At 48.1% G+C, this 22,935-nt stretch overlaps 2 protein-coding genes across 2 annotated transcripts in view; one reads left to right on the forward strand and one right to left on the reverse strand.

Annotated features, from left to right (window-relative positions):
* Positions 1-264: 264 nt before the first annotated feature.
* LOC102828631 (basic proline-rich protein-like) lies at positions 265-1,152 on the reverse strand (the record flags this gene model as incomplete). Its single annotated transcript, XM_006875693.1, has 1 exon — positions 265-1,152. A coding segment is annotated over one exon (888 nt), but the record flags the coding sequence as incomplete, so codon positions are not given.
* GABBR1 (gamma-aminobutyric acid (GABA) B receptor, 1) overlaps positions 442-22,935 on the forward strand; it is a 30,751-nt gene continuing 8,257 nt past the window's right edge. The window contains exons 1-13 of the mRNA XM_006875654.1: positions 442-763; positions 1,212-1,305; positions 1,982-2,185; positions 2,843-3,028; positions 4,648-4,668; positions 6,092-6,252; positions 10,020-10,154; positions 10,569-10,739; positions 11,963-12,064; positions 12,353-12,418; positions 12,879-13,070; positions 19,400-19,642; positions 20,480-20,543. Coding sequence (XP_006875716.1) covers positions 1,212-1,305; positions 1,982-2,185; positions 2,843-3,028; positions 4,648-4,668; positions 6,092-6,252; positions 10,020-10,154; positions 10,569-10,739; positions 11,963-12,064; positions 12,353-12,418; positions 12,879-13,070; positions 19,400-19,642; positions 20,480-20,543 — 1,639 coding nt within the window. The 5' untranslated portion in view covers positions 442-763. The remainder of the gene's footprint in view (positions 764-1,211; positions 1,306-1,981; positions 2,186-2,842; positions 3,029-4,647; positions 4,669-6,091; positions 6,253-10,019; positions 10,155-10,568; positions 10,740-11,962; positions 12,065-12,352; positions 12,419-12,878; positions 13,071-19,399; positions 19,643-20,479; positions 20,544-22,935) is intronic.

Genomic DNA, 22,935 nt, shown 5'->3' on the forward strand with positions numbered 1-22,935 from the left:
TTCCGCCTAGGTACCTCCTGGTTTCTCCCATCCCAGCACCCCCCCTTCCCCTCCCGCCCCTCCTTTCCTGGTCTGACCCTGGCTTCTCCTTGCTCTCCTCAGTTCTCCTGGCTCTAGGCCTTGGCCTCTTCCCTCTCGCCCATCCAAGGGACTGCCTTTCTTTGTGCTACTGTCTTTTCTCCACCTGCATCCATTCCAGACTCCCTGTCTTGGAGCCAGCTCTTCTGCCTTTGGCTCGGGTTCTCTCGCCCCCAGCCCGGTTTCTCAGATTGGTCCCTGGCAGTGCTGGGTGCCCGTCCGTGCTGCGAGTACCTGGGCGTCCCCTTCCTCCAGCCACCCCCCCCCCTCCAGAGCTGTGGGCGGTCCAGGGCGGGGCCGGGATCTGGGGCGGCTCCCGGGGCTCGAGTTGTGGGAGGCGCCCTCTCCCCCGTCTCCCCCTCCCTTCCCCCCGCCCTGTCTTCCCCTGCACCCTCCTCTTCCCTCCGCCCGGGAGCTTTCCCCGGTGCCCGGCGCCGCCTCCTTCCCTCCCGGCTCCCGCCGCCGCCCCGGGAAAGGAGAAACGGGGGTGGGGTCTGAAGGAAACGGGAGAGGAGGGGAGGCGAAAAGAGGGGAGAGACCCCGACCGGGCTGGAGGCCGGATTCGAGGGGAGAAGGGCCAGGAGGAGGGGAAGGTGGAGGAGGGGAGAAGTGGGAGCGGGGAGGAGCGGCCGGGCTTGGGGCCTTGAGGCCCGGGGAGAGCCGGGGAGCCGGGCGGCGCGCCGAGGTAAGAGCAAGGCCGGGGAAAAAGGGTTTGGCGAGGGCGCGTGGGGGAGGCCGGCGAACCCGCGGGCCAGAGCCGGGGGCATGCGGGGCTGGGGCCGAGGAACTGCGGGGAAGGGGTCGGGGATCGGTGAGGCAGACGATCCGGGGAGCGTGGGTAAGCCGGCTCTGGCGAGCCGCGGGGGCCGGGAGAGGAGGTGGTGAGAGGTGGAGTCCCGGGAGGGTGGGGGACCGAGGGAGGCAGGAGGAGGGTGGGGACAGGCGTCTCTCCTCCTCTCCCCCTCCACACCCGCGCGGGGCTCCGCCCCCGCCTCCTCCGCGGGGTACTCCGCTCGGCCTCGGGCTGAGCGGGGTCTGAGCCCTGGAGGAACCCGGAGGGAGGCTGGGCCGCTTTGCAGGTCGGGTCGCGCCTGCAGAACTCGGTCTAGTCCTCACGGCTGCTTCTTACTCAGATGCTGCTGCTGCTGCTGCCGCTGCTGCTGGCGCGGCTCTTCCTCCGCCCCCTGGGCGCAGGAGGGGCGCAGACCCCGAACACCACCTCGGAAGGTGCACCCTTCTCCAGCGATCTCGGGCTTTCCTTCTCCCCACTTCCCCCTTTTCTGCAACCCCCCCCCCTTTTCTAGTCCTCATCACTATCTCGTCACTACCTGGCAACCCTTTCTGTTCGACCCCAAGTACTACTCCTGACCTCCTTTCCACCATCCCACATTACTTACTCAGCACCCCCTTTTACTCTGCTCCACAGTACTCTAGACCACCTTTCTCTGACTCCACATTATTGTCTTGGCACCTGCCCTCTTTCCTGGCTCTACATTACTACTTCTGTTGCTCCTTTTCTTTGGTACCCCATTGCTGCCCAGGTAGCCTCATAAGGCTCCCCTCTCCTATCCTAATTCAACTCAAAATATGTCTCTTAGTCTTCCTTACCAGTTCCATCGTTTATCAGCCCTTCACGAGTTCTCACTTTTCTCCATTTCCCGCAACCGGCACCCTCCCCTCCCTACTTGTGGGCGCTCTTTTCTGCACTAAGCCGGGCCGTAACTCCTAGTCCTTCAGTCCAGGGTTCTGAACCAGTCCCCACCTCCCCTTGGTATCCTACCCCTCCGCCACAGCCCACAACCTGCCCACTGACCACGCCCTACACTCCCGGGCCTCTGGTAGCTGACTCTGCCTTTTCCTTTTTGCCACCATTCTTTGCACGCCTTCCGGACTCGTCCTTCAGGCTGCCAAATCATACACCCGCCCTGGGAAGGGGGCATCAGGTACCGAGGCTTGACTCGGGACCAGGTGAAGGCTATCAACTTCCTGCCCGTGGACTATGAAATCGAGTATGTGTGCCGGGGGGAGCGCGAGGTGGTGGGGCCCAAGGTCCGCAAGTGCCTGGCCAACGGCTCCTGGACCGACATGGACACACCCAGCCGCTGTGGTGAGTAACCTCGCAACACCATTCCCCTCTTCTAGACCATTCCTGTCTCTCCTCAAACTTAGCATTTACCACTTGCAAAGTCAGCACTTTAAATCAAGTGTAACAGAATTCAAAATGCATTTATTGAACAATTACTATGTAAAAGAGATATTTGTGAGTTATTATACTCTTTTAGAAGCATTAGTGGCAGATTGAGCAAAATGTTTTATAAAAAAGGATTATCTCATTTTTTTTCATGTCTTTGGCTCCCACCCAGAAACTGTATGCCTACTAAACAAAAGTCAGTTTAATATTAGTATAAGCTGACTATAATAAGAAAGGCAGACAGATCTGATTGTACATCCAAAGACTTCTCCATCCACACATTTCAAAGCTAGAGAACCCCCCCCCCCACCACTGTAACCAACTTTGAAAAGACCCCATTTTATGTGCTTATAGCTCCATCTTGGGTTCTACAATGGAAGTGCCTTTTCCTTTTTTTCTTTTGGGAAAGTGAAGGGTTAAGGGAAGTGTGGAAGCTAGAGGGAGGAGTACTTTTTCCACCTGCTTTCCTTCTGGGCAGACTGCTGGTGGACCCAAAGCCCAGTCTGAGCTCCTTCCTCCCTAAGGGGAAGGAGCGTCCTCCAACGTGCCTCTGTTTTATTTCTCTCTCCACAGTCCGAATCTGCTCCAAATCTTATTTGACCCTGGAAAATGGGAAGATTTTCCTGACGGGTGGGGACCTCCCAGCTCTGGATGGAGCCCGGGTGGATTTCCGATGTGACCCTGACTTCCATCTGGTGGGCAGCTCCCGGAGCATCTGTAGTCAGGGCCAGTGGAGCACCCCCAAGCCCCACTGCCAGGGTGAGGGGAACAGCTGACTGTCTGTAGCTTATGAGAATGCCATTGCAAGGATGAGAGTGGGGTGGGAATGGATGGTGGGAAAGGACAAGGTGCTGTACAAAGTATGTGTGTGAGGGGGAGAGGCCTGGGGAGGCCCAGATCAAGGCCTAACTAACTCTTTCCTCTGCCTATTTGCCCCAACTTCCTCCTCTAGTACTGGTTTCCACTTGTTATACGTTGTGGGTTTCCTTCTTTTACTTTTCCTTAATTATGTCTTTCCCCCCACTTCCAATTCTTGGGCCTTACCTTTTCTCTTCTATGAATCTTATCCTCTGGAAGGTTTTTCCTTAACCTCAATCCCTTTCTCTACACTTTAGACCTTTCTATGCACCACCCTTTCCTGGTAGGATAATCACTGGACTGCTAACCTCAAGTTCAGCAGTTCAGAACCACCATCCACTCCTTAGAAATCCTATACAGGGTTGCTATGAGTCAGAACTGACTCAACAGCACTTACCAACAAGGATATCTGACACCCTCTCCAAGAATCAATCCCTCCCCATTCAATAATATATTTCTACTCTGGTGTGGTGCTGTGGGTTAATGCACTGGGCTGCAAAGTTGGTTTGAACGCAAGGTCGGCGGTTCAAGCTCACCAGCTGCTCCTCAGAAACCCTATACAGGGTCACTATGAGTCGGAACTGACTCGACGGGGCACTTAACAACAAAATCTCTTTTATTATGTTGTTGTTATTGTAAAGACCCAGAAATAAATCTTATGCCATATTTAAAAAAACTGTTAAGATTTGAAATGAGATCTGGGGTGTAAAAGTATTAGGGTAAAAAGCCCTAAAACTGGGGGGAAAATTGGCAGAACATTAAGGACAACTCAGGGGTGGGGGAAGAGGACAACCTCAGTTACCTCCCAGACAACGCCCATCATTACCATCAAGTTGTGCCCCCTACCTTTTGTACCATTTAGTTCTACAAAGTTCCCCTTTCCCTGGGCACCCAGACTCTTTCCTTTCCCTCTGAGATCTCCTCCTTTCCTGGGATGCTGATGTCCCATTTCTTACCCTCTATCCTTGTAGAACCTCAGGCCTGGATTTCTTTATTAAACTCAGTTATTCTACTTTCAGTTTACCATTCTATTCTGGAAAGTGGAAAGCCACCCGGGGTGATGAATTTACCTTGAAGCTAGTGAAACTTAAGCATCTGAATCTCTGACTTACCCAGTCTCTTCCCGTCTTCTAATAAAGGAGAGCAATTTATAATGTGCTCAGTAATAGGTTTTAGTAAAATTTACTAAAGTAAGATATTTTAACAGCAGTTGGCTAAAACCAATTATATTTGTTATTTGTTTTCTTAAAGAGCGCCCCCAAATTTTATTATCTTCAGACTCCACAAAAGTATGACCTCTTCCTACCTTAGCATTTGATGGTCCTTTTCCAAATTATATTGTCCCATGAAAAATAAAAGCAGAAAACCCACAAATGCTGACCCCCAGTCCCACCTTGCTCTTATCCCCAGGCACCCTCCCGTCTTCGGCTGGAACAGGTGTGGGAGGGGGCTGGGGATCTGGCCAGGGAAGCTGGGCGCCAGTGGTAACTCTTCTCTGATCCCGTCTTTCCTGCTGCCAGTGAATCGAACGCCACATTCAGGTGAGATGAGAAACCCTAAATCGCGTGCACTACAATTCCCTTACCCCTCATTCTTCACCCTCCACCTCCCGGCGGCATCATGGCCCTAGGCTGTGGGGGTCCCGTCTATTTCCCATCTTCCCTCTACCCCAGTTCTTGACAGTTCCCCTCGCCCTACCTGTTTCTTGCCTCCAGTCCCGGTTTTCTGCTGGGCTGCCGTCCCTCCCTAGTCCCTGCTCGGCTGCGCTTCCCTCAGCTCCGCCTCCTCCAGTCTCAGCTTTGCTGTAAAAATGACAGAAGCCCAGCAGGGGGCGGCAGGGTACTGGGAGACCCTGAGCTTCCTTCGACTCTAGGGAGTTCCTACCCCCCATGCCCCGACCTTTCCTAGAACCTTTCTCTGCCTGTACTTTGCCTAGCTACTCCAGCAGCGCATCCCACCCATCTCCACCTTGGCCAGGCCTCTGTTGCTCTCTCCTTCCGCACCTTCCCAAATCCTTGCCTATCCGATCCCTTTCCATTCTCCCAGCCCCAAGTTCCTGTCCTCTTTTGCTATTATTCCCTTTCAACCAGTTCCTTATTTTCTCCATCCAACTCTCTCTCTCCCAAACCGTCCCATCCCTGTCTCCTTCACGGACCCTTAGGCCTTCACACCATTTATCCACAATTCATTTCAGCCACTCCGCAGCAAACCCCTCTCTTTCGCATTCCACTAAGGTTCTTCCCTTCCCCATGCCTGGCTCCTTGATGCTCCAGCCTCCCTTGGCTCCCTCGGCTCATCCCGCCCTCCCGGCACGCCCCTTCCCCGCTCGTCTCCTCTTCTGTCCCCTTAGGTGAGACCCCTCCCTGGCCTTTCTGTTCCTTTCCCCTACGCTTTTTGCTCCTCTTTCGTTGCTCTTTCGTCAGCCCCTCTTTCGCTTTGACTGGCTTTGCCCCTAGGCTCTTGCCTCCCTCCCCGCCCCCTACATCCCTCACCCTCCCTTTTCTTTCCCGTCCCCCCCTCCTCGCTGCCGCGCTCCGCCCGTGACGTCAGAGCCCCCTCCCAGCTTCGCATCTCCCTCCTCCTCCCCTCCGTCGGTCAGTCAGTCCGCGAGGAGAGTCCGCGGTGGCGGTGGGGCGAGCTGGAGCTTTGGGGGCTGTAGGAAGCCAACCATTTCTGCTTCCCCGGGGCCCTAGCCCCCTCCTCCACACAAAACAAGGGATGGAGGCGCCTCCTCGTCACCCATCCAGCAGCCCTCCCCAGGAAAAGTGTCCCCCCTGAGCTCCTCCCCCTCCTCAAGCGGCTACCCCCGCCCCCCCATCATGGGTTCGGGGGCCCCCTCCCACCGGGTGGGGTGGCCACTGCCGCTCCTGATGGTGATGGCGGCGGGGGTGGCTCCGTTGTGGGCCTCCCACTCCCCCCATCTCCCGCGGCCTCACCCGCGGGTCCCCCCGCACCCCTCCTCAGAACGGCGCGCAGTGTACATCGGGGCGCTGTTTCCTATGAGCGGGGGCTGGCCTGGGGGCCAGGCCTGCCAACCCGCGGTGGAGATGGCGCTGGAGGACGTGAATAGCCGCAGGGACATCCTACCGGACTATGAGCTCAAGCTTATCCACCACGACAGTAAGGTAGCCCTGGTCTTGGGGGTCGGTGGGAGATGGGGGCAGGGGGCCTGCTTCACGCTTCAGTCCCAGTAGCCTTTTAGCTTTTGAGACAGACCCCTCCTAGGTGTGACTAGGAGTAAGGGATATGAAAGCTCAGTCAGAAAGAGTCTCAGGGACTGGTGGTTGAAAATGAGGGGTTAGGGGTTCATGATGGTGATCACGTTGCAGGGCAGACCCTTCATTCCTGCTGAGACCCTGGAGAGAGTGGAAGTGTTGGGGTTTGGGGGGCTGGTGATGGATTCAGGGTTTAAGCCAGTCCTGCTCCCGGGGAGTAAACTAACCCTAGAGGGGGTTGGGGGATGGAGAGGGACTGTCAAAGGTGGGAAGCTGGATCAGGGGTTTACATTTGCCATGGTAACTGGTAAGTCTTGGCACATAGGTTGAGACTGGAAGGAATAAGGACAGAATGAGAATTTTGAGGGACTTGAGTGCTCTAGTGTATTTCTCACAACAAACAGCCAGGTAGCTGTGAGCTCTATTTGACAGCTTCATCCCCAGCTGTTACAGAAATCTATGGTGTATAATGGTCAGGGAAGATCAGGAGATGGACAGAGGCACTGTGAAAATGAGTTAGATTAGAGGTCCCAATGTTAAGTGCCATCGAGTTGGTTCTAACTCATAGCTATTCCGTATAGGATTTCTAAGAAGCTGCTGGTGGGTTTGAACTGCCAGCCTTATGATTAGCAATCCAGTGCTTATCCTACAGCTCCACACCAGGACTCCTGAGGACCCACTGAGAGTCCTTAATAACTTGATTGTGGGAAGGACTCACAATACAGAAGAATGGAAAGGGAACTGAAAAGAATGTTGGGGGGTGGTAAGAGGGGAGAGGGCAGGAATAGTGAAAGATCCAGGGGCAGCCCTTGCAAATTGGTTCCTGAACTTACCTTCCCTTAAAGCATTCTGGCTTCTAGGATGTGAGAAGGAAAATGGGATACTGTATAGAGTTAGGAGAGGAAAGAGGGAGGGGAAAGGTATGAAAATTTGGGTCCAGGGGGACAGTCCTGTAAGATTTTTTTCCCCACCTTTGTCCTCTTCATGAATAATTGGTGGTAGGGGGAAGGATGTGACATAGAAATGAAGGAGATTCTTTCAAATCAGCGACCCTAAGAGGCGTAAGGGATTGCAAGAGTAGAGTAGAGGGTTTGGTGATTTCACACCTGGAGTGGTTGAGGATTTATACCCATTCTTAAGGATAACAGTGTAAGACATAGAAATAGTTATGTGAGTAGGGTGGGGACCGAAAGACCACTTGAAAAGAGAGTGCAAGGACTGTTAGGGGCTTGGAGAGAACTTCAAATCCCTCCTCCTGTTATCTCTACAATGATTCTTCAATTTCAGTGTATGTAAGAATGATCAGAGGAGTTTGTTAAAAACACAGATTCTAACTCCTTAGTCAAAGATGAGTCCCAGGTATTTGTATTTTTAGCAAGGGAAGTCTTGCCAGGGAGAATGCCCCAGGTAGATGCCCCAGGGTGTCTATGAGAAGAGTAGTGGGGTACCAGAAAGGAAATAGGTACAACCGGAGGGGCGGTTGATAGAGAAACCGAGGCTCACAGATGATAGAAAGGTGAAGTGAAGGAGAGTAAGAGAGCTGATTGGCTCAGGGGGAGGGGGTGAAGAGGACGGAGGCTTGGGGTCAGTTTGGGGATGTGGAGACAGACCTTTGGGGATGTGGAGACAGACCGGGAGAAATTGGTTTAGGCGTGCAGGCTCTGTGATGTAGGAGCGCTGGGAGATAGAGGAACCCTGACTGAGCTCAAACTCATCCACCATGACAGGTGATTCCCTGGAGGTGTTGGGGGAGCAGATGGGGGACCTGGGAGAAGGGAGTTGGAGGAGAAAATAGCAGAGGCAGCAAGTGGGGAGGATGGGAAGGCAGAGGACTGGGATGTGTCTCTTCCTGCCTGCAAATCCAGATCCTTGCTAGAGCAAAAGGGAGGGTAAGAACAGAGGAAGTGTGTTGGGGTAGGGTGAGACCTACTTGGTTTCCTGTATGGGAGCCTACTGGCTGCTAAGGTCAACAGTTTGAAACTGCCAGCTGTTCTGTGAGAGAAAGTTGAGGTTTTTTGTTCCTGTAAAGATTTATAGCCTCTGGAATCCTTTATAGGTAGCTATGAGTTGGAAGTGACTCCACAGCACATAACCATCACCACCACCTCCACCACCACCGTCCTGTACCTTGGACAGTTGGACAGTTGGGGAAGCAGGGTGTGGGAAAAGGGAGGGGTATAAGAAAAAGAACCTGAAGAGACGACAGTGAGGTAGCATCTGCATTGTTCCCTTGTATCTATATTACGTATTGACATTGCACTGATCGACTTTTTCATGAAATAAGACATGGAGGGGCACTGAAGGGGCTTGGGAGAAGCTGGCGCAGGATCTAGCATAATAGGTGCTGGGATAGTATAGGAAGGTGGAACCTGACTTTTGCAGGGGCTAGGGTAGGCACAAGTAGTTCCGGGTGGAGGTTTGTTTTTGCAGACTCTGCCAACCTTGCCAGCCCCCCTCCTCTCCCACTTCCCACAGTGTCCCAAATGTCAGGCCTCAATGGGAGGTGTGCAGGCTCTGGGGGGCTCCTTTATACTGCCCTCCCCCATTTTACCCTCCCCAGTTCCCTGTGCTTCCTGTCTGCTTCCCCTCTGCCCTGGCTCCCCACTGGCTTTCCATTTCTTCTCCACTTCCTTTGGGGCTCCAGCAGCTTCTGAAATGTCAGATTTCAGCAGGAGGGGACTCAGCAATAGGAGACCCATGGCTGGCTCATCCCCCATTTCCTCTCCTCCCATGGTTCCTTTCCTCTACTTTCTGCATTATTTACTTTCCCTATCTCCTTGCCTCTCTTTCAAGCACTCCTAAACCATTCTGTTTATTCTCCCCAGGTTCTTTCCTCATTCTTGATTCTTTTCCACCCCCACTCCTTAGTCTTCCTTTTTCTAAAGAACCCGTCAAATGTCAGGGCCCAGCAGGAGGGGATGGATTGCTGAGCAGACCCCCTAGTGCTCTTGTTCCTGTTCTCTCTTGTTTACTTATCGCTGGTCCTGATGGAGAAGGGTAGAGGAATGGAAGGGGGCTAGAGGGAGTTTGTAGAGGTGAGGGAGGAAGTTTTCACAATATGGCTTTGAGAAACTGCCTGGGGACTTGAAGAGAGTTTATTTCTATTCTTATGGACTCTTCCCCAGCCACAGATGTTTGGGGGCATAGAAGTATTGGCTAATAGGTAGGGTGATGGAGGGAAGATGGGCTTGGATATGTCTGAGGATGAGCTGACATGGGGGAAGGCTGTATACTAAAGGATTTTGAGAAGTTTGTGGAAAAATGGAGTAAAAATACAATGGAATTTTTCCATGAATTTTTTAAAGTCCCCTTCATTGTTGTTGTTTAAGGGCCATCAAGTCAGTTCCAACTCATAGTGACCTTGTATATGGTTTCCAAGGAATGGCTGGTGAGTTCAAACCACCGCCTCCCATCAGGACTCTGTATATGTGTTCATACTGAAGGGGAGGGGTTTTCAGGAGAGGATATGGATTAGGTGCCAGATGGAAAAAAATGAAAGATGTTTAACAAATGAGGAGAAGCAAGAAACTTCACGGGAAGAGCTGTCAGGAAGGAAGAAGAAATTGGTAATAATGATGGAAGGGTTTCAGCAAAGGATGGGTAATGGGTTATGGAGTCAGATAGGATAAAAGAGTTGGAGTTGTAGGGAAGGGACTCTCATCTCCCTTCTCATTCAGTGTGACCCAGGCCAAGCCACCAAGTACCTGTATGAGCTGCTCTACAATGACCCTATCAAGATCATCCTCATGCCTGGCTGCAGCTCAGTTTCCACACTTGTGGCTGAGGCCGCCAGGATGTGGAACCTCATTGTGGTAAGCACAGTGGAGGGGCTCAGAAGGTGGGGTTGTACTGGAGGAGGGGCTGGGGTTTGTGGGTGGGTATTTAAGAGACTATTGAAGCCTCCACTGCTACCAAGATTCAGAGCCCTCTGCTGACTAGAGCCAGTTGGCATCCTAGCAACAGTGGCCTGACAGGGTAGCTGATGACCTCTTTCTTCATCAGAAGGGATTTAAGTCAGATCCGTGGAAGAACATTCTGATATGAGAGATGCGTGGGCTTTTCCTGGTGCAGAAGTGAGGATGTTGGAGAGTGGAGGGCACTTTATACTTGTACATGGGTCTGATAGTTGAAGATGTTGACAGACCAGGAGAGTAAGGTTAAGGGATTGTTAGCGACATGGAGTCTATAAAGGATACATTATGCTGCACTATTCCTGCTCCTTTTAGCTTTCCTATGGCTCAAGTTCACCAGCCCTGTCAAACCGGCAGCGTTTCCCCACATTCTTTCGAACTCATCCATCAGCCACACTCCACAATCCGACCCGTGTGAAACTCTTTGAAAAGTGGGGCTGGAAGAAGATCGCAACCATCCAGCAGACCACTGAGGTCTTCACTTCGGTGAGGAGGAAGTGGGAAAAAGGGCTTCCACTTAGACTCTAGTGGAGAGAAATGTGACGTGGGATTTAGTTGCTGGGGAAGATCTAGATTCTTTATAAAGAGAGAATACAGTCTGCATGGGTTAAGTGTGTGTTCTTTCTGTAGCCAAAGGAATGTGTTTTTGTGATCTTCAGCTTTTTGGTTTTCTGATTTCCCTTTTTCTTTTTGATGCTCTATCCTCCAGACAGATACACCCAAAATGACTCACTTCTATGAAAGTAGGTTCACTCCAAAGTTGAAGCAAGAGAAAGAAGGAGTTATGAGATAGGAACCCAGGAAGGTAATAGATTCTAGAGAAGGGTAGGTGGATGTGGATGGAAACAGGGAATGAACTATAGAAATGAATAGGAGACAGGTACATGTATATGGGTCTCATAGTTGAAGATACGGACAGATAAGGAGAGGCTGAGGGTTAATAAGGAAGGGGAGATTTGTGGCGGTAAAGAGAGGAAATACATAGCTCTGCACTTGAAGAAGGTGTCTATGGGTGGTGCAAACAGTTAAGTACTCAGCTACTAACAGAACAGTGGAGGTTTGAACTCACCAGGTGAATTGGAAGAAAGACCTGGCAATCTAATTCTAAAATATCACAGCTATTGAAAAACTCAGTTCTACTCTGATATACACATGATCACCATGATTCAGAATTGATGGCAACTTTTTTTTTCCAAACACTTGAAGGCAGTTTGCTCCTTCCCTTCTTCTACTCTTTCCTTTATCTACTCTTCTCTTCAGTGGTCCTTTAATCCTTAGTCCACTTTCTCTCTGTGGTTTCTCACCTGTGATTCAGGCCACTCTTCTCTGGTCCCTTTGTCCCTCTGCCCACTTGCTACCTGAAATCCACACCACCATGTCTCTACCAGATCCTGTCTCATTTTCTTGGTTCCTTTATGCTTTCCCTTGCTCCATGGCGGCTGTCGGTGCTGAGTGTGGGGCGAATGGGGGGGACTTCCCAAACACAGATCCTCTGGAGGGGCTCACCATGCACCTCTCCACTGGAAAGTCACATCCTAAGGCTCAAAATGCTTCCTCCCAAGCCTTTCGTTTGAGGAGAGAAGCTTTGGAGGAAGGTTCTGGATGGGCTGCTTCTTTACCCTGAGTGTTCTGTTCCCAGTTGGCATCTCTGGCCCTTATCCCACCTTGTGCCTCATATTTCTCCTATTTGTTTCTTATTTTCACCCAAGACTCTGGATGACCTAGAGGAACGAGTGAAGGAGGCTGGAATTGAGATTACTTTCCGTCAGAGTTTCTTCTCAGACCCTGCCGTGCCTGTCAAAAACCTTAAGGTGGGAAGACCAAAGAGGGTGAACTCAGTCAGACGGTGGATGCGGGGAGCAGTAGCTGGCTGGAGACCAATGCGGGGTGGGAAGCTTTTGATTTTGTGAGGCAGCGGTATCTCCTGGGGAAGTTTAGCTCCCTCTTTCAGTTGACCTTTATCCATTACCCACTGAACAAAGCCCTGCACTAAGTAAACACTCTGGGATGGGAAATCAAAGACGTGAAAACACTTGCCTTAGCCTCTCAGGCGTTTCCAGGCCTTTTTCATGAGCTCTGTTTTTCTTTCCACTGTGTAGCGTCAGGATGCCCGAATCATCGTGGGACTTTTCTATGAGACGGAAGCCCGGAAAGTTTTTTGTGAGGTGGAGTTGGAATCTGAAGAGGGAAGGGGAGTGAGTGGGATCTTAGCTTTGGGTTTCTCATGTGTTTCTCCTCTGTGGATCTGTGCTTATGATGATAGCAAATAACTACCTGAGGTGATGGTTAATATGTTATACTTGCTTATTGGCTCTGACTTCCTCCCTCAACTTCTCATACTGGAAATTTCTCCAGATCTCATTTTTCTATTCCTTTGTGTTTCCAGAAGAGCCTGCACATGTCATATTTCCTGGCTGGCTGGAGAGGCTACTCAGAAATAGAGGGTCTGGGGAGGAACTTAGAAGGAGGAATTGCCCAGTTTTCCCTACCACCCCCAGGACTTACAGATTTTTTCCTTTTCATCCTATTGCTCTTTTTTTATTTTCAGGAGGCTGACTAGCATAAAATGAGGTTAAGCAAAAGAAAAGCAAACAAAAATCCACCCGTCTTCTTCTCTGTATTCAGGTGTACAAGGAACGTCTGTTTGGTAAGAAGTATGTCTGGTTCCTCATTGGGTGGTATGCCGACAACTGGTTCAAGACCTATGACCCATCCATCAACTGTACTGTGGATGAGATGACTGAAGCAGTGGAGGGCCACATTACCACTGAGATTGTCATGCTGAACCCGGCCAACACACGGAGCATCTCCAACATGGTGAGAGCGAGGGGACTCAGGGCTGGGCAGGTAGACAGACCGGAGTGAGCCCTGCTCCAGAGGGAAGCGAGTATGAGCTATGGGAGGGAAGGAGGCCCAGCCTGTCCTAAACTTGTTTGCCTCATGCTTTAAGTGGATTTCCCCTCTATTATGGCTTCCTTGGGCAGGAGAGAATGAGAATCGAGTGGTTTGTTCTAGAGGCCCCTGATAAATGGAAGGGCTGTTGCCATGGGAACGAGAAGCAGTTGGTTAGAGTCAAATGAGGGAGAGGCGTTAATGATAATATAGACGCTTGTCTGCGTAAGCACACCTTTTCAGGAGCGCTGTTCCTGGATACAGATGCATTTTATTTTCTCCGTGACGCATGTTAGTACTTGAGAGTTGTTTAATAATCATTCCTGATTGGTACTCAATTTACTTGGATCCTGATTTTTTTTTTTTTTTTTTTTTGATGATTCATTTTAGAATTTTAGATGAGAAATTGGTTTTTCAAATCATTTTGCCCCAGAGAGCTGGATAGGAATAGAGCTGGTGCTAAAAAAACACATGATTTGGGACAACTGGGCTTACCCCGAAGGTGAGGGGCACAAGTGAGGTGGGGAGGATGGGGGTGGGCAGAAGTGACTCCTTTCTTGCTCAGCACCAGGTCTTAAAGATTGCAAGTCTTATGCAAGCTTGATAAGGAATCTGCTTACTAGACCGACTTTATCCGTTAGGTTTATCATACCTGCTTTGTTGGGGGTGGGGGTGGAATAGTGGATTAACTATAAAGTCCCTGAATAGCTTATTAATAATATTTGCTTTGGAGTCTTTGCTGGCACAAATAATTAAGTGCTGTACTACTAGTCAAAGGTTAAGAAGGTGAACTCACTCCTAGGCACCTTGGAAAGCCCTGTGTTCTGCATACCTTGGGTTGTCACGAGTTGGAATGGACTCAACTGCAGCGAACAATGAAATTACTTTATATAATAACCAGGGGCTTACATTCATGGTCTCCAGAATTCCCACAGTAATGCTCAGTACAGATTTATCCATTTCCATTCATGTAGACCAGGAAATTGAGACTCAGAGACCTTAAGTGACTTGTCCCAGGTCATGCAGCTACTAAGGTCCAAACTCAAGTTCAGTCAATCCTATTTGAATCTAACTCCAAACCACTCTGCCCCATCACCTCCCATGGAAGCTGTGAAGACTGATTAAAGAGCTTGACGTTTTATTTGCTAACACTGTTTAGCCAATTGAAGTTTTTGCATAAGAGAAAAATGAGATTCAGGCAGTTTGCTCTGGCTGTGGATGGTGGGGTGGGAGAAGAGACAATTTTCCCGTAGACTCTGATCATGTACACTGGTTTGAAATATTCTAAGGACACTCTGTGTTTAAGGTACCTTGGCTTTCAAAAATATAATGAAACAATCTGGACAGGTATGTCCCTGTAAAGCATCCCTGAGGACCTAGTGAAGTACTGGAGCTGGCAACTGAAGCCAGAAAAGCTACTTGGTGCTCTTGAGTCTAGAACCTGCCAATCACGGCTTCTGTACCATACCAGTGAAATAGAGGGGACCCCGTGATAAGGAAGCAGGGCTTTGGTTGCAGGTATAGAGGAGGTGGATGGATTGGAGAGTCTCTCTCTGACTGTTAGAGAAAGATGGTTCTTGCTTCCAAGGCCGCAGGCCTTCGAATGACATCAGGCTTGCTTGGCAGCCTGTAATGCCAGGTGGAGAAGCCAAGATTGTTCAGATGGTAGAAGTAGCCTTAGCAATGCACTAGAGAAGAGGATAGAGATGAATCAAACAGGACCAAGGGAAGCGGATCAGGGACTAGGGTTAGACCCAGAGGATCCAGAGTCATGTTGTTGTTGTATGCCATTCTCAAGTGCTGATTATAGCAACCCTATATAAGGTTTCTAAGGAGCTCTGGTAGCGTAGTGGTTACGAATCAGGCTGCTAACCTCAGGGTTAGCAGTTCGAAACTACCAGCTGTTCCGTGGGAGAAAGATGAGGCTTTCTGCTCCCGTAAAGATTTACAGCCTCGGAAACCCTGTACAGGGTCGCCATGAGTCGGAACCGACTCCACAGCACATAACAACAACAACATATAAGGTTTCTGAGGAGTGGCTGCTGGTTTTGAACCCCTGACATTTTGGTTAGTAGCTCAATGCTTATCCTACAGTGCCACACCACCATTCCATCCATCGTCATGATGGTGGTGGTTGTGTGCCATCAAATTGGTGACCCTGTATAGGGTTTCTGAGGCTATAAATCTTTACTGGAGCTGAAAGCCTCATTTTTTTCCTTTGGAATGATTGTAGGTTTGAATTGCTGACCTTGTGGTTAGCAACCCAGCTGGTAATCCACTACGTCACCAGGGCTCTTATCCAGGGGCATAGAGACTTAAAAGAAGCAAGAGTTACTTCTTTTGAATGAATTCTTCAAGGTTGGCCTTATGTTTGGATCTGTGGTTCTCAAACTTTAGTTTCCATCTGAACCACTTTGAAGATTTGTTAATATGCAGATTGCTAGGCCTCTCCCCTAGAAGCCCTGACTTAGTAGGTCTGGGGTGAAGCCGGAGAATTCACATTTCTAACAAGTCGTCAGGAAAGCTGCTGGCTGCTGGTTAGGAGATCACACTTTGAGAACTATTTGTTTGAAGCATTGGTTTTCATTTGGGCATGATTTTTGCATCCTCACAGACATTTTGCAATGTATAAAGACATTTAAGGAGCCCTGGTGGTGTGGTGGGTTAAGCATTGCACTGCTAACTACAGGGTAGGCAGTTCAAACCCATCAGCCCCCCTTTGACAAAAAGATGAGGCTCTCTGCTCCCATAAAGATCTATGGTCTTGGAACCTTTAGCAGTTCTGCTCTGTCCTGTAGGGTCACTATGAGTTGGATGGACTTGAGAGCATTGTATTTTGGGTTTTAAAGATATTTTAGGTTGGGCATGAGTCGGACAGATACACTACTCATGTCTAATGGACCAGGGATGCTCTGTACGAATAGGACAACACCCACAACCAGGAAATATCCAACTGAAAATACTGATAGTGCCACGGTTGAGAAACCCTGGCTAAGAGGAAGAAGAGTCTTTAGGGGCCAGAGAGGGTAATGGAAGAGAGTAGATTAGGGTGACTTTATATAGAACTCTGGGCTAGAGCTAGGGAAGGGGGTGGAAGCTGCCTACCTGGGAATGAGACTGAGTGAATTCTGATTTCAAGTAGAGGTCTCATTCGACCTGGGTGCAACAGAACCAAAAAAACTACTCATTGTTGGGCATTCATTCTCACAAAATGAAGACCATAAATTTTCACTCTGCTAATTCTCTAACTTTTATGCTCAATTTTTTTTTTTTTTTGCTATTGTCAAGTTTTCATTAAGCTACATGGTAAAATTTGCTTTGTAAATTGCTAACTCTGCCTTTGCTGAACCAAGAGGGTAAGATTTCTGTTTTGTACCTCTGTCCAGGAGCCCTGGTGGCATTATAGGTTAAACCAGGACTGCCAGGCACAAGGTCGGCAGTGTAAACAGCAAATCAGTAGCCCTTCGGGAGGAAGATGAGGCTGTCTGCTTCCTTCAAGCTGTACCCTATATAGGGTGCTATGAGTTGCAGTGGGAGTCCTGGTGTGGCGCTGTGGGTTAATGCGCTTGATTGCAAAGTCGGTTTGAACTGCAAGGTTGGTGGTTTCCAAGTCGCTCCTTGGAAACCCTCTACAGGGTCGCTATGGGTTGGAACCTACTCAATGATACTTAATAACAACAACAAATGAGTTGCAGTTGACTAGATGGGAGGGAGGAAAGTGGCGCCCCCTAGAGATCAGCTGTGTTAATGGTAGTACCTGGCCCAAGCACAGAATGGAGGATCTGGGTGGCAGAGGGCATCATACTGAACAGGTTAATCCCTTCCAATCTAGGTGATTTCTTATGGGGTGTTTACTTGGAACTGAATATTGGGCAGACCTGGTGCCCAAAGGACCCTCTAGGATGCCTGGGTCAAGCTGCTGTCTAGGTTTGAATCTCAGCTCTGCTACTCACTAGCTATATAACTTTGGGTATGTTACATAACTTTCCTGTGCCTACATTCCCTAATCTCTAAAATGGGGATAATATGAGGGGACTTGAGAAAATCATGGAAAAATTCAATGGTCTTTTAATTCCACTTTTCCATGATCTTTTTGAAGCCCCTTCATAGTAATAGCACCTACCTCACTGAATTTTTTGAGGATTAAATATATTGATATCTGTAATTCAGAAAGTGTCTGGCACATAGTAAGGACAAAACAAATGCTACTATTATTATTAAGGCAGGGTGGGCAACTTGGACATTGGCTGCCCAAAATGGGGGGAGGGGGGCTACAAAGCTTGACTGGCTTACAAGCTTTCAAGAGGGAGCCTAGATCCAGAGGGCATGGAGGAAGGTAGAATCTCCACTGAGTAGTATCCAATCTGCCTGTGGGTGGGGCTGATGAAAGGAAATGGGGATAGGACTTTTGTGGTACAATAGCGAATAATTACTATCAGGACTGACTGTGAGGGTTGGAAATGTAAGGGTAGAAATTTTGTAGCAGAAGAAGGGGAGTGGTTGACTTTGCAGTCCAGAAGCAGAGGTCCCTGGGACTATCAAGGGAGTAGACCAGAGTGCGGGACCCTACTCAGGGAAACAGTGATACCAGAGATGAAGGCAGAGACGATGACATGGAGAGAGGGAGTGGCTGTGGCCCCTAGACCCAGAGAGTGAGAGGGGCTGTGTGCTGACAACCGAGGGGCAGGCTTGTGGGGTATACCCTTTGGTTGTTTGATGATGCATGGATGGGATTGTAATCATGGCAGTGAACAGCATACATAGGATGAATATAAAGCTAATGTTTCCCCATGTAAACTATCACATAATTCACAATAAAACATTAAAAAAAAATGAGATTTAGGTGATTCCAAGGTTTCAAGCTTGTATAGTGAGAGGTGCTAGAGTTGAGGAAGATGCAAGCTCAGGGGATAATTTGGGATATTTTGAATTTGAGGTAATTGATCATATAGTATAAAGGCCTTAGAGTCAGTTAGAGATTCCAGGTTTGAGATAATGGGCTAGAATTATACATCTGAGTATCAATAACAAAGGTGGAATTGAGAGATAGGGCAATTCACTAAGAGAAGAAATTTAATTTATGCCCAGCAATTTACACATGTTCTTATTTCTTTCTTATAATAACTCCTTAGAGTAGTTAGTATCATCCCCATTTTAAAATGGAATAGCAAACTTTGCAGTTGTTGTTAACTCTCGTCAAGTCAATTCCAACTCACAGTAACCCTGTATAGGTTTCTGAGGCTTTAAATCTTTATGGGAGCAGAAAGCTTCATCTTCCTCCCATAGTGAATAGTGTGTATGTCACCACATTGCAAATCCAGATAGTGTTTTTTGTGTAATGTCCCTGTGTATAACTTGTGTCTTGCCAAGAGGTGGCCACTGAGTCTTTCTTATTGGATTTTGGAGGTTAGAAGGACCAATGTGATATCCCCCATTATATGGAAGACATTTCTAAGAGATTAAGCAATGTACTTATCGTTATTTGGCCAGATGGTAATTTATTTTCTAAGGTGTAAAATTCAGGTCTCTTGACCCATTTCATGACAAAATTAATAGGAGCTCTCATTCGCTTTCACTTTCTTGGAAAAACAAGGTTGAGGGCTGGGGGTGTAGGAGTGTTTGTGGGGTAGGGGATTGAATGAATGATGGTATTTCTGCAGTCCCCATTCGCCACTGAAAACCCTCTAAGATGTCATGGACTAAAAGCACACTAGGATGACACACTAAAGAAAAAATGTCCTTGTTGACAAGGAAGTGTGAGACTAGGGGGTGAGTGTGAGAAGGCTGTGGCTTTATCTTTTCTGGAATCTTTCAGAATGAGAAGAACCGTGAGGTCTTGAGTTAACTCCATTGAGAAAAATCTGAAGGAAGTGAGAACATCAACTCAGGACATCAGAATTCTTCGTGGGAATAACCATATCTCTTCCTTTGCTCTATCTCTATTTTCCATCCTATACTAGTGTCTATCCAAAATATTTATTAATTAAGCTTCTCTCTGTTAGTGGTTCTGAGCTAGCCCCTGTACAAACGAAGACCATGGCACTGAGCTAATTGCTGTTCTAGTGTACTAGCTTGCAACCTAAGACAGTTAACAGGTGTGGTCAAGATTTTGAATGAACATATGGTCAGTCCGACAACATGAACATAAACTATCCAAGTCAAAATGTTGCAGCGGGGTGGAGAGGGAAGCCAGAATCAGATGGAGATCCCTCTTCTTCACCCACACATGTACACTCCAACCTTTTCCTCCCCAGACATCCAAGGAGTTTGTGGAGAAACTGACTAAGAGATTAAACAGACACCCAGAGGAGACAGGAGGCTTCCAAGAGGCACCGCTGGCTTACGATGCCATCTGGGCCTTGGCATTGGCTCTGAACAAGACATCTGGAGGTGGTGGCCGCTCGGGTGTGCGCCTGGAGGACTTCAACTACAACAACCAGACCATTACTGATCAAATCTACCGGGCAATGAATTCTTCCTCCTTTGAGGGTGTCTCTGTGAGTTACAACAACTCCTTTTATACTCCGCTGTCCTCCTGTAGAAGGAGCCCTGGTGGTATAATGGGTTAAGCATTGGGTTGCTAACTGCAAGGTTGGTGATTCAAACCCACCAGCCGTTCCATTTGAGAAAGATGAAAGATTTATAGGCTCAGAAACCTTACGGAGCACAGTCCTCCTCTGTCCTGAAGGGTTGCTGTGAGTTACAGACTACGTAGCAGTGGCTTTGGTTCTCCATAAAGACAGACAGATTCCCTTGGAGGCTCCTTCTCCTGGAGACAGAGACATGCAGTCTCTGTTTCTCTCAGCTGCCCCTCTGCAATAATCAGTCTCTGGCCAGGGGAGCAGGGACCCAAACCAGGGAATCCCACAAAAGTCTTTAAAAAAACCCCACTGTATTCTGTTTCTTTCAACCTCTTTCCTCATTTCTTTTTAAACGATTCCAAATATTTATGAGTCAGGATGAGAAATCATAGAATTTCAAAGGAAGAAACATTCTGAAGCATGGTCTCCTAATTCCTTTTCAAGTGGGAAAATTAGTGCCCTGAGGGCGTTAGTGACTTACGTAGGTCACACAGCCAGAAGCCAGATCTTCTGGCTGGCTGTCTGGGGATTTTTCCTATTCAAATCTGATGAAGCTTCTCAAAAGAATAATCCTTCTGAAATCTAGGGTATGGGCATCTGGGGTATGTCCTATATGCAGGCGAATGCCATAAATAGGATTCATTCAGGAGCTCAATTACATCAAAAACATAAGGATTGAAAGAGTTCCTGATGTTCCCTTTTCTCTCTTGCTTTTATCCCCTTTGCCTTCCGCCACGCGTTTGCTTCCCTCAGGGCCATGTGGTGTTTGATGCCAGCGGCTCTCGGATGGCATGGACACTTATTGAACAGCTCCAGGGTGAGTGAGGGGCAGGAAGGAGTGGGGAGGGCAAGGGGGCCAGGCTGGACCTAGAATCGGACTTATGTCTGCCAAGAGAACACCAGAGACATCACAGGATTGGTGCCTCCTCCCCATCTTTCACAACTGTGTTCAGCATGCTTTTAAATAATAATATGGGTTGTTGTTGAATTGGTTCTGACTCATAGCAACCCTAGATGGGGTGTCCAAGGAGTGGCTGGTGGGTTTGAACTGCTGGTCTTGCAGTTTGCAGTTCAGTGCTTATCCTACAGTGCCACGTGTCCCTTAATGTCTATAGTACAGCCTATAAAATAGGACGTTATGTGATTTGGCCGTTGTATGAACACCATATTAAAACCTTATGGGAGCCTGCTTCCAGTTGTCCTCATTGCTGCTGTGGCTGCTGCTACTGTTACTGGCAGAGCCCGGAGGATGGTACCCGCTCTTCTGCCTGCCCGAGCAGCCAGGACCCCACAGCCCCCGCTTGCCTGCCTGCTAGACAAAATCAGAGAGCCTGAGCCAGCCATTTTTCCATGAACTTATTGAAGTCTCCTCATATATGCAGTTGGATGTTGTCCAAAGGAGACAGTAAACAATGTATACCTGTACTAAAAAGCTTAGGTATGAATATGTCCTGGTGTGGCGCTGTAGGATGAGCACTGGACCACAAGATCAGTTTGAACACTATGGTCAGCTGTTTAAACTCACCAGCTGTTCCTCCGAAACCCTATACAGGCTCGCTATGAGTTGGAACTGACTCGACAGCACTTAACAATAACAACAATGGATGTTTTTTCGAGTCCAGTAGTTGTTTTACTGAAAAGGAGCATGCAAACTGATACTAGCTCTTTTTTTCCAGTGAATTCTAGTGCTGCTGTAACAGAAAGCTGCAGGTGACTTTAAAGAGTACACATTTATTTTATCATTATTCTGGAGGCTAAAATAGGGTCTTGGCCATGTCAATTTCCTTTCTTGTTGGTAGCCCCAAGTGTTCCTCAATTCTTAGTGATCTGCGCATGACGTCTGTCTTTCCTAGTATGTACGTGCCTTGTGTCTCATCTACTCTTTTTGCAATTCAAAAGTGATTAGGTTTAGGACACACCTTACTCTGAAATGTTCATTAACATCCCAAATGGGATTAAATCCACAGATACAAGCATATCTCATTGTGCTTTGCCTTAATATACTTCACAGATACTAAGTTTTTTTTTACAAAATAAAGGTTTGTGGCAACCTGCATTGAACAAGTCTGATGTGGCATTATAGAATAACCTCTGGGCTGCAAGGTCAATTTGAACTGCAAGGTTGCCCATGGTTGGCAGTTCAAACTCCCCACCCACTCCTCAGAAACCCTATCCAGGGTTACTGTGAGTTGGAACTGACTCTGGCACTTAACAAAAATAAATGGCACTGTTTTTCCAACAGTTCGTCCTCCCTTCATGTCTTTCTGTCACATTTTGCTAATTCTCACAATATTTCAAACTTTTTTGTAATGCTATTGCACACTTAATAGACTACAGTATAGTGTAAACATAACTTGTGTGTACACTGGGAAAGCAGAAAATTTGTCTGACTTGCTATTTTGCAATATTTGCGTTATTGCAGTGACCTGGAATTGAACCCGCAGTATCTCTAAGGTGTGCTTGTATACGGGTTAGATTCCTAACGCATGTTTTGGTGGACTCAATTCAATCCATAATAATTTTGTTTTAATTTCAGAACTTTCCCTTTGACTAGATTGGGTGGAAAGGTTAATGAGACCTGTCCATGCATACTCTTAGACCCAAGGAAAGTTGAATCTAGGAAACTTGCTATTTCGTAAAAGGGGAATTCTACGTAAACTCCTAGTTTATTAATAAAAATCCCTCCTAACTTATTAATTGTAAGTGTTTTTAGTTTGACTTTTCTATATTGTATTTTTTAAAAGCAAATATACTTACAAGGAGCTCTAGTAGTATAGTGGTTACGAATCGGGCTGTGAACCGCAAAGTCAGCAGTTCGAAACTACCAGCTGTTCTGTGGGAGAAAGATGAGGCTTTCTGCTCCCGTAAAGATTTATAGCCTCGGAAACCCTGTACAGGGTTGCTATGAGTCAGAACCAACTCCACAGCACATAACAACGACAACAACACTTACATATGTGACAAACTTTTATAAGTTAACTTTTCAACTCCATCCCCACTTGTGGCTTCTATAATAGCATGGCTAAAAGAGCCAGTTCTTGGCCTCCTGTGAAAAATTCTTTTCTTTCCTTCCCCACACCTCCCACATCCTCTCACATCTTCTTTGTGTCAAGAACAAGAGGAAATGGACTTCAGCCATGATGGAAAGGGTGTGAGTTGGAAAAGTCATGATAAGTAGGATAACTCAGTTTTGGAACCGTAAATTTAGG

The sequence above is a fragment of the Chrysochloris asiatica genome, unplaced genomic scaffold (assembly GCF_000296735.1).
Source record: "Chrysochloris asiatica unplaced genomic scaffold, ChrAsi1.0 scaffold00333, whole genome shotgun sequence".
NCBI lineage: Eukaryota > Metazoa > Chordata > Mammalia > Afrosoricida > Chrysochloridae > Chrysochloris > Chrysochloris asiatica.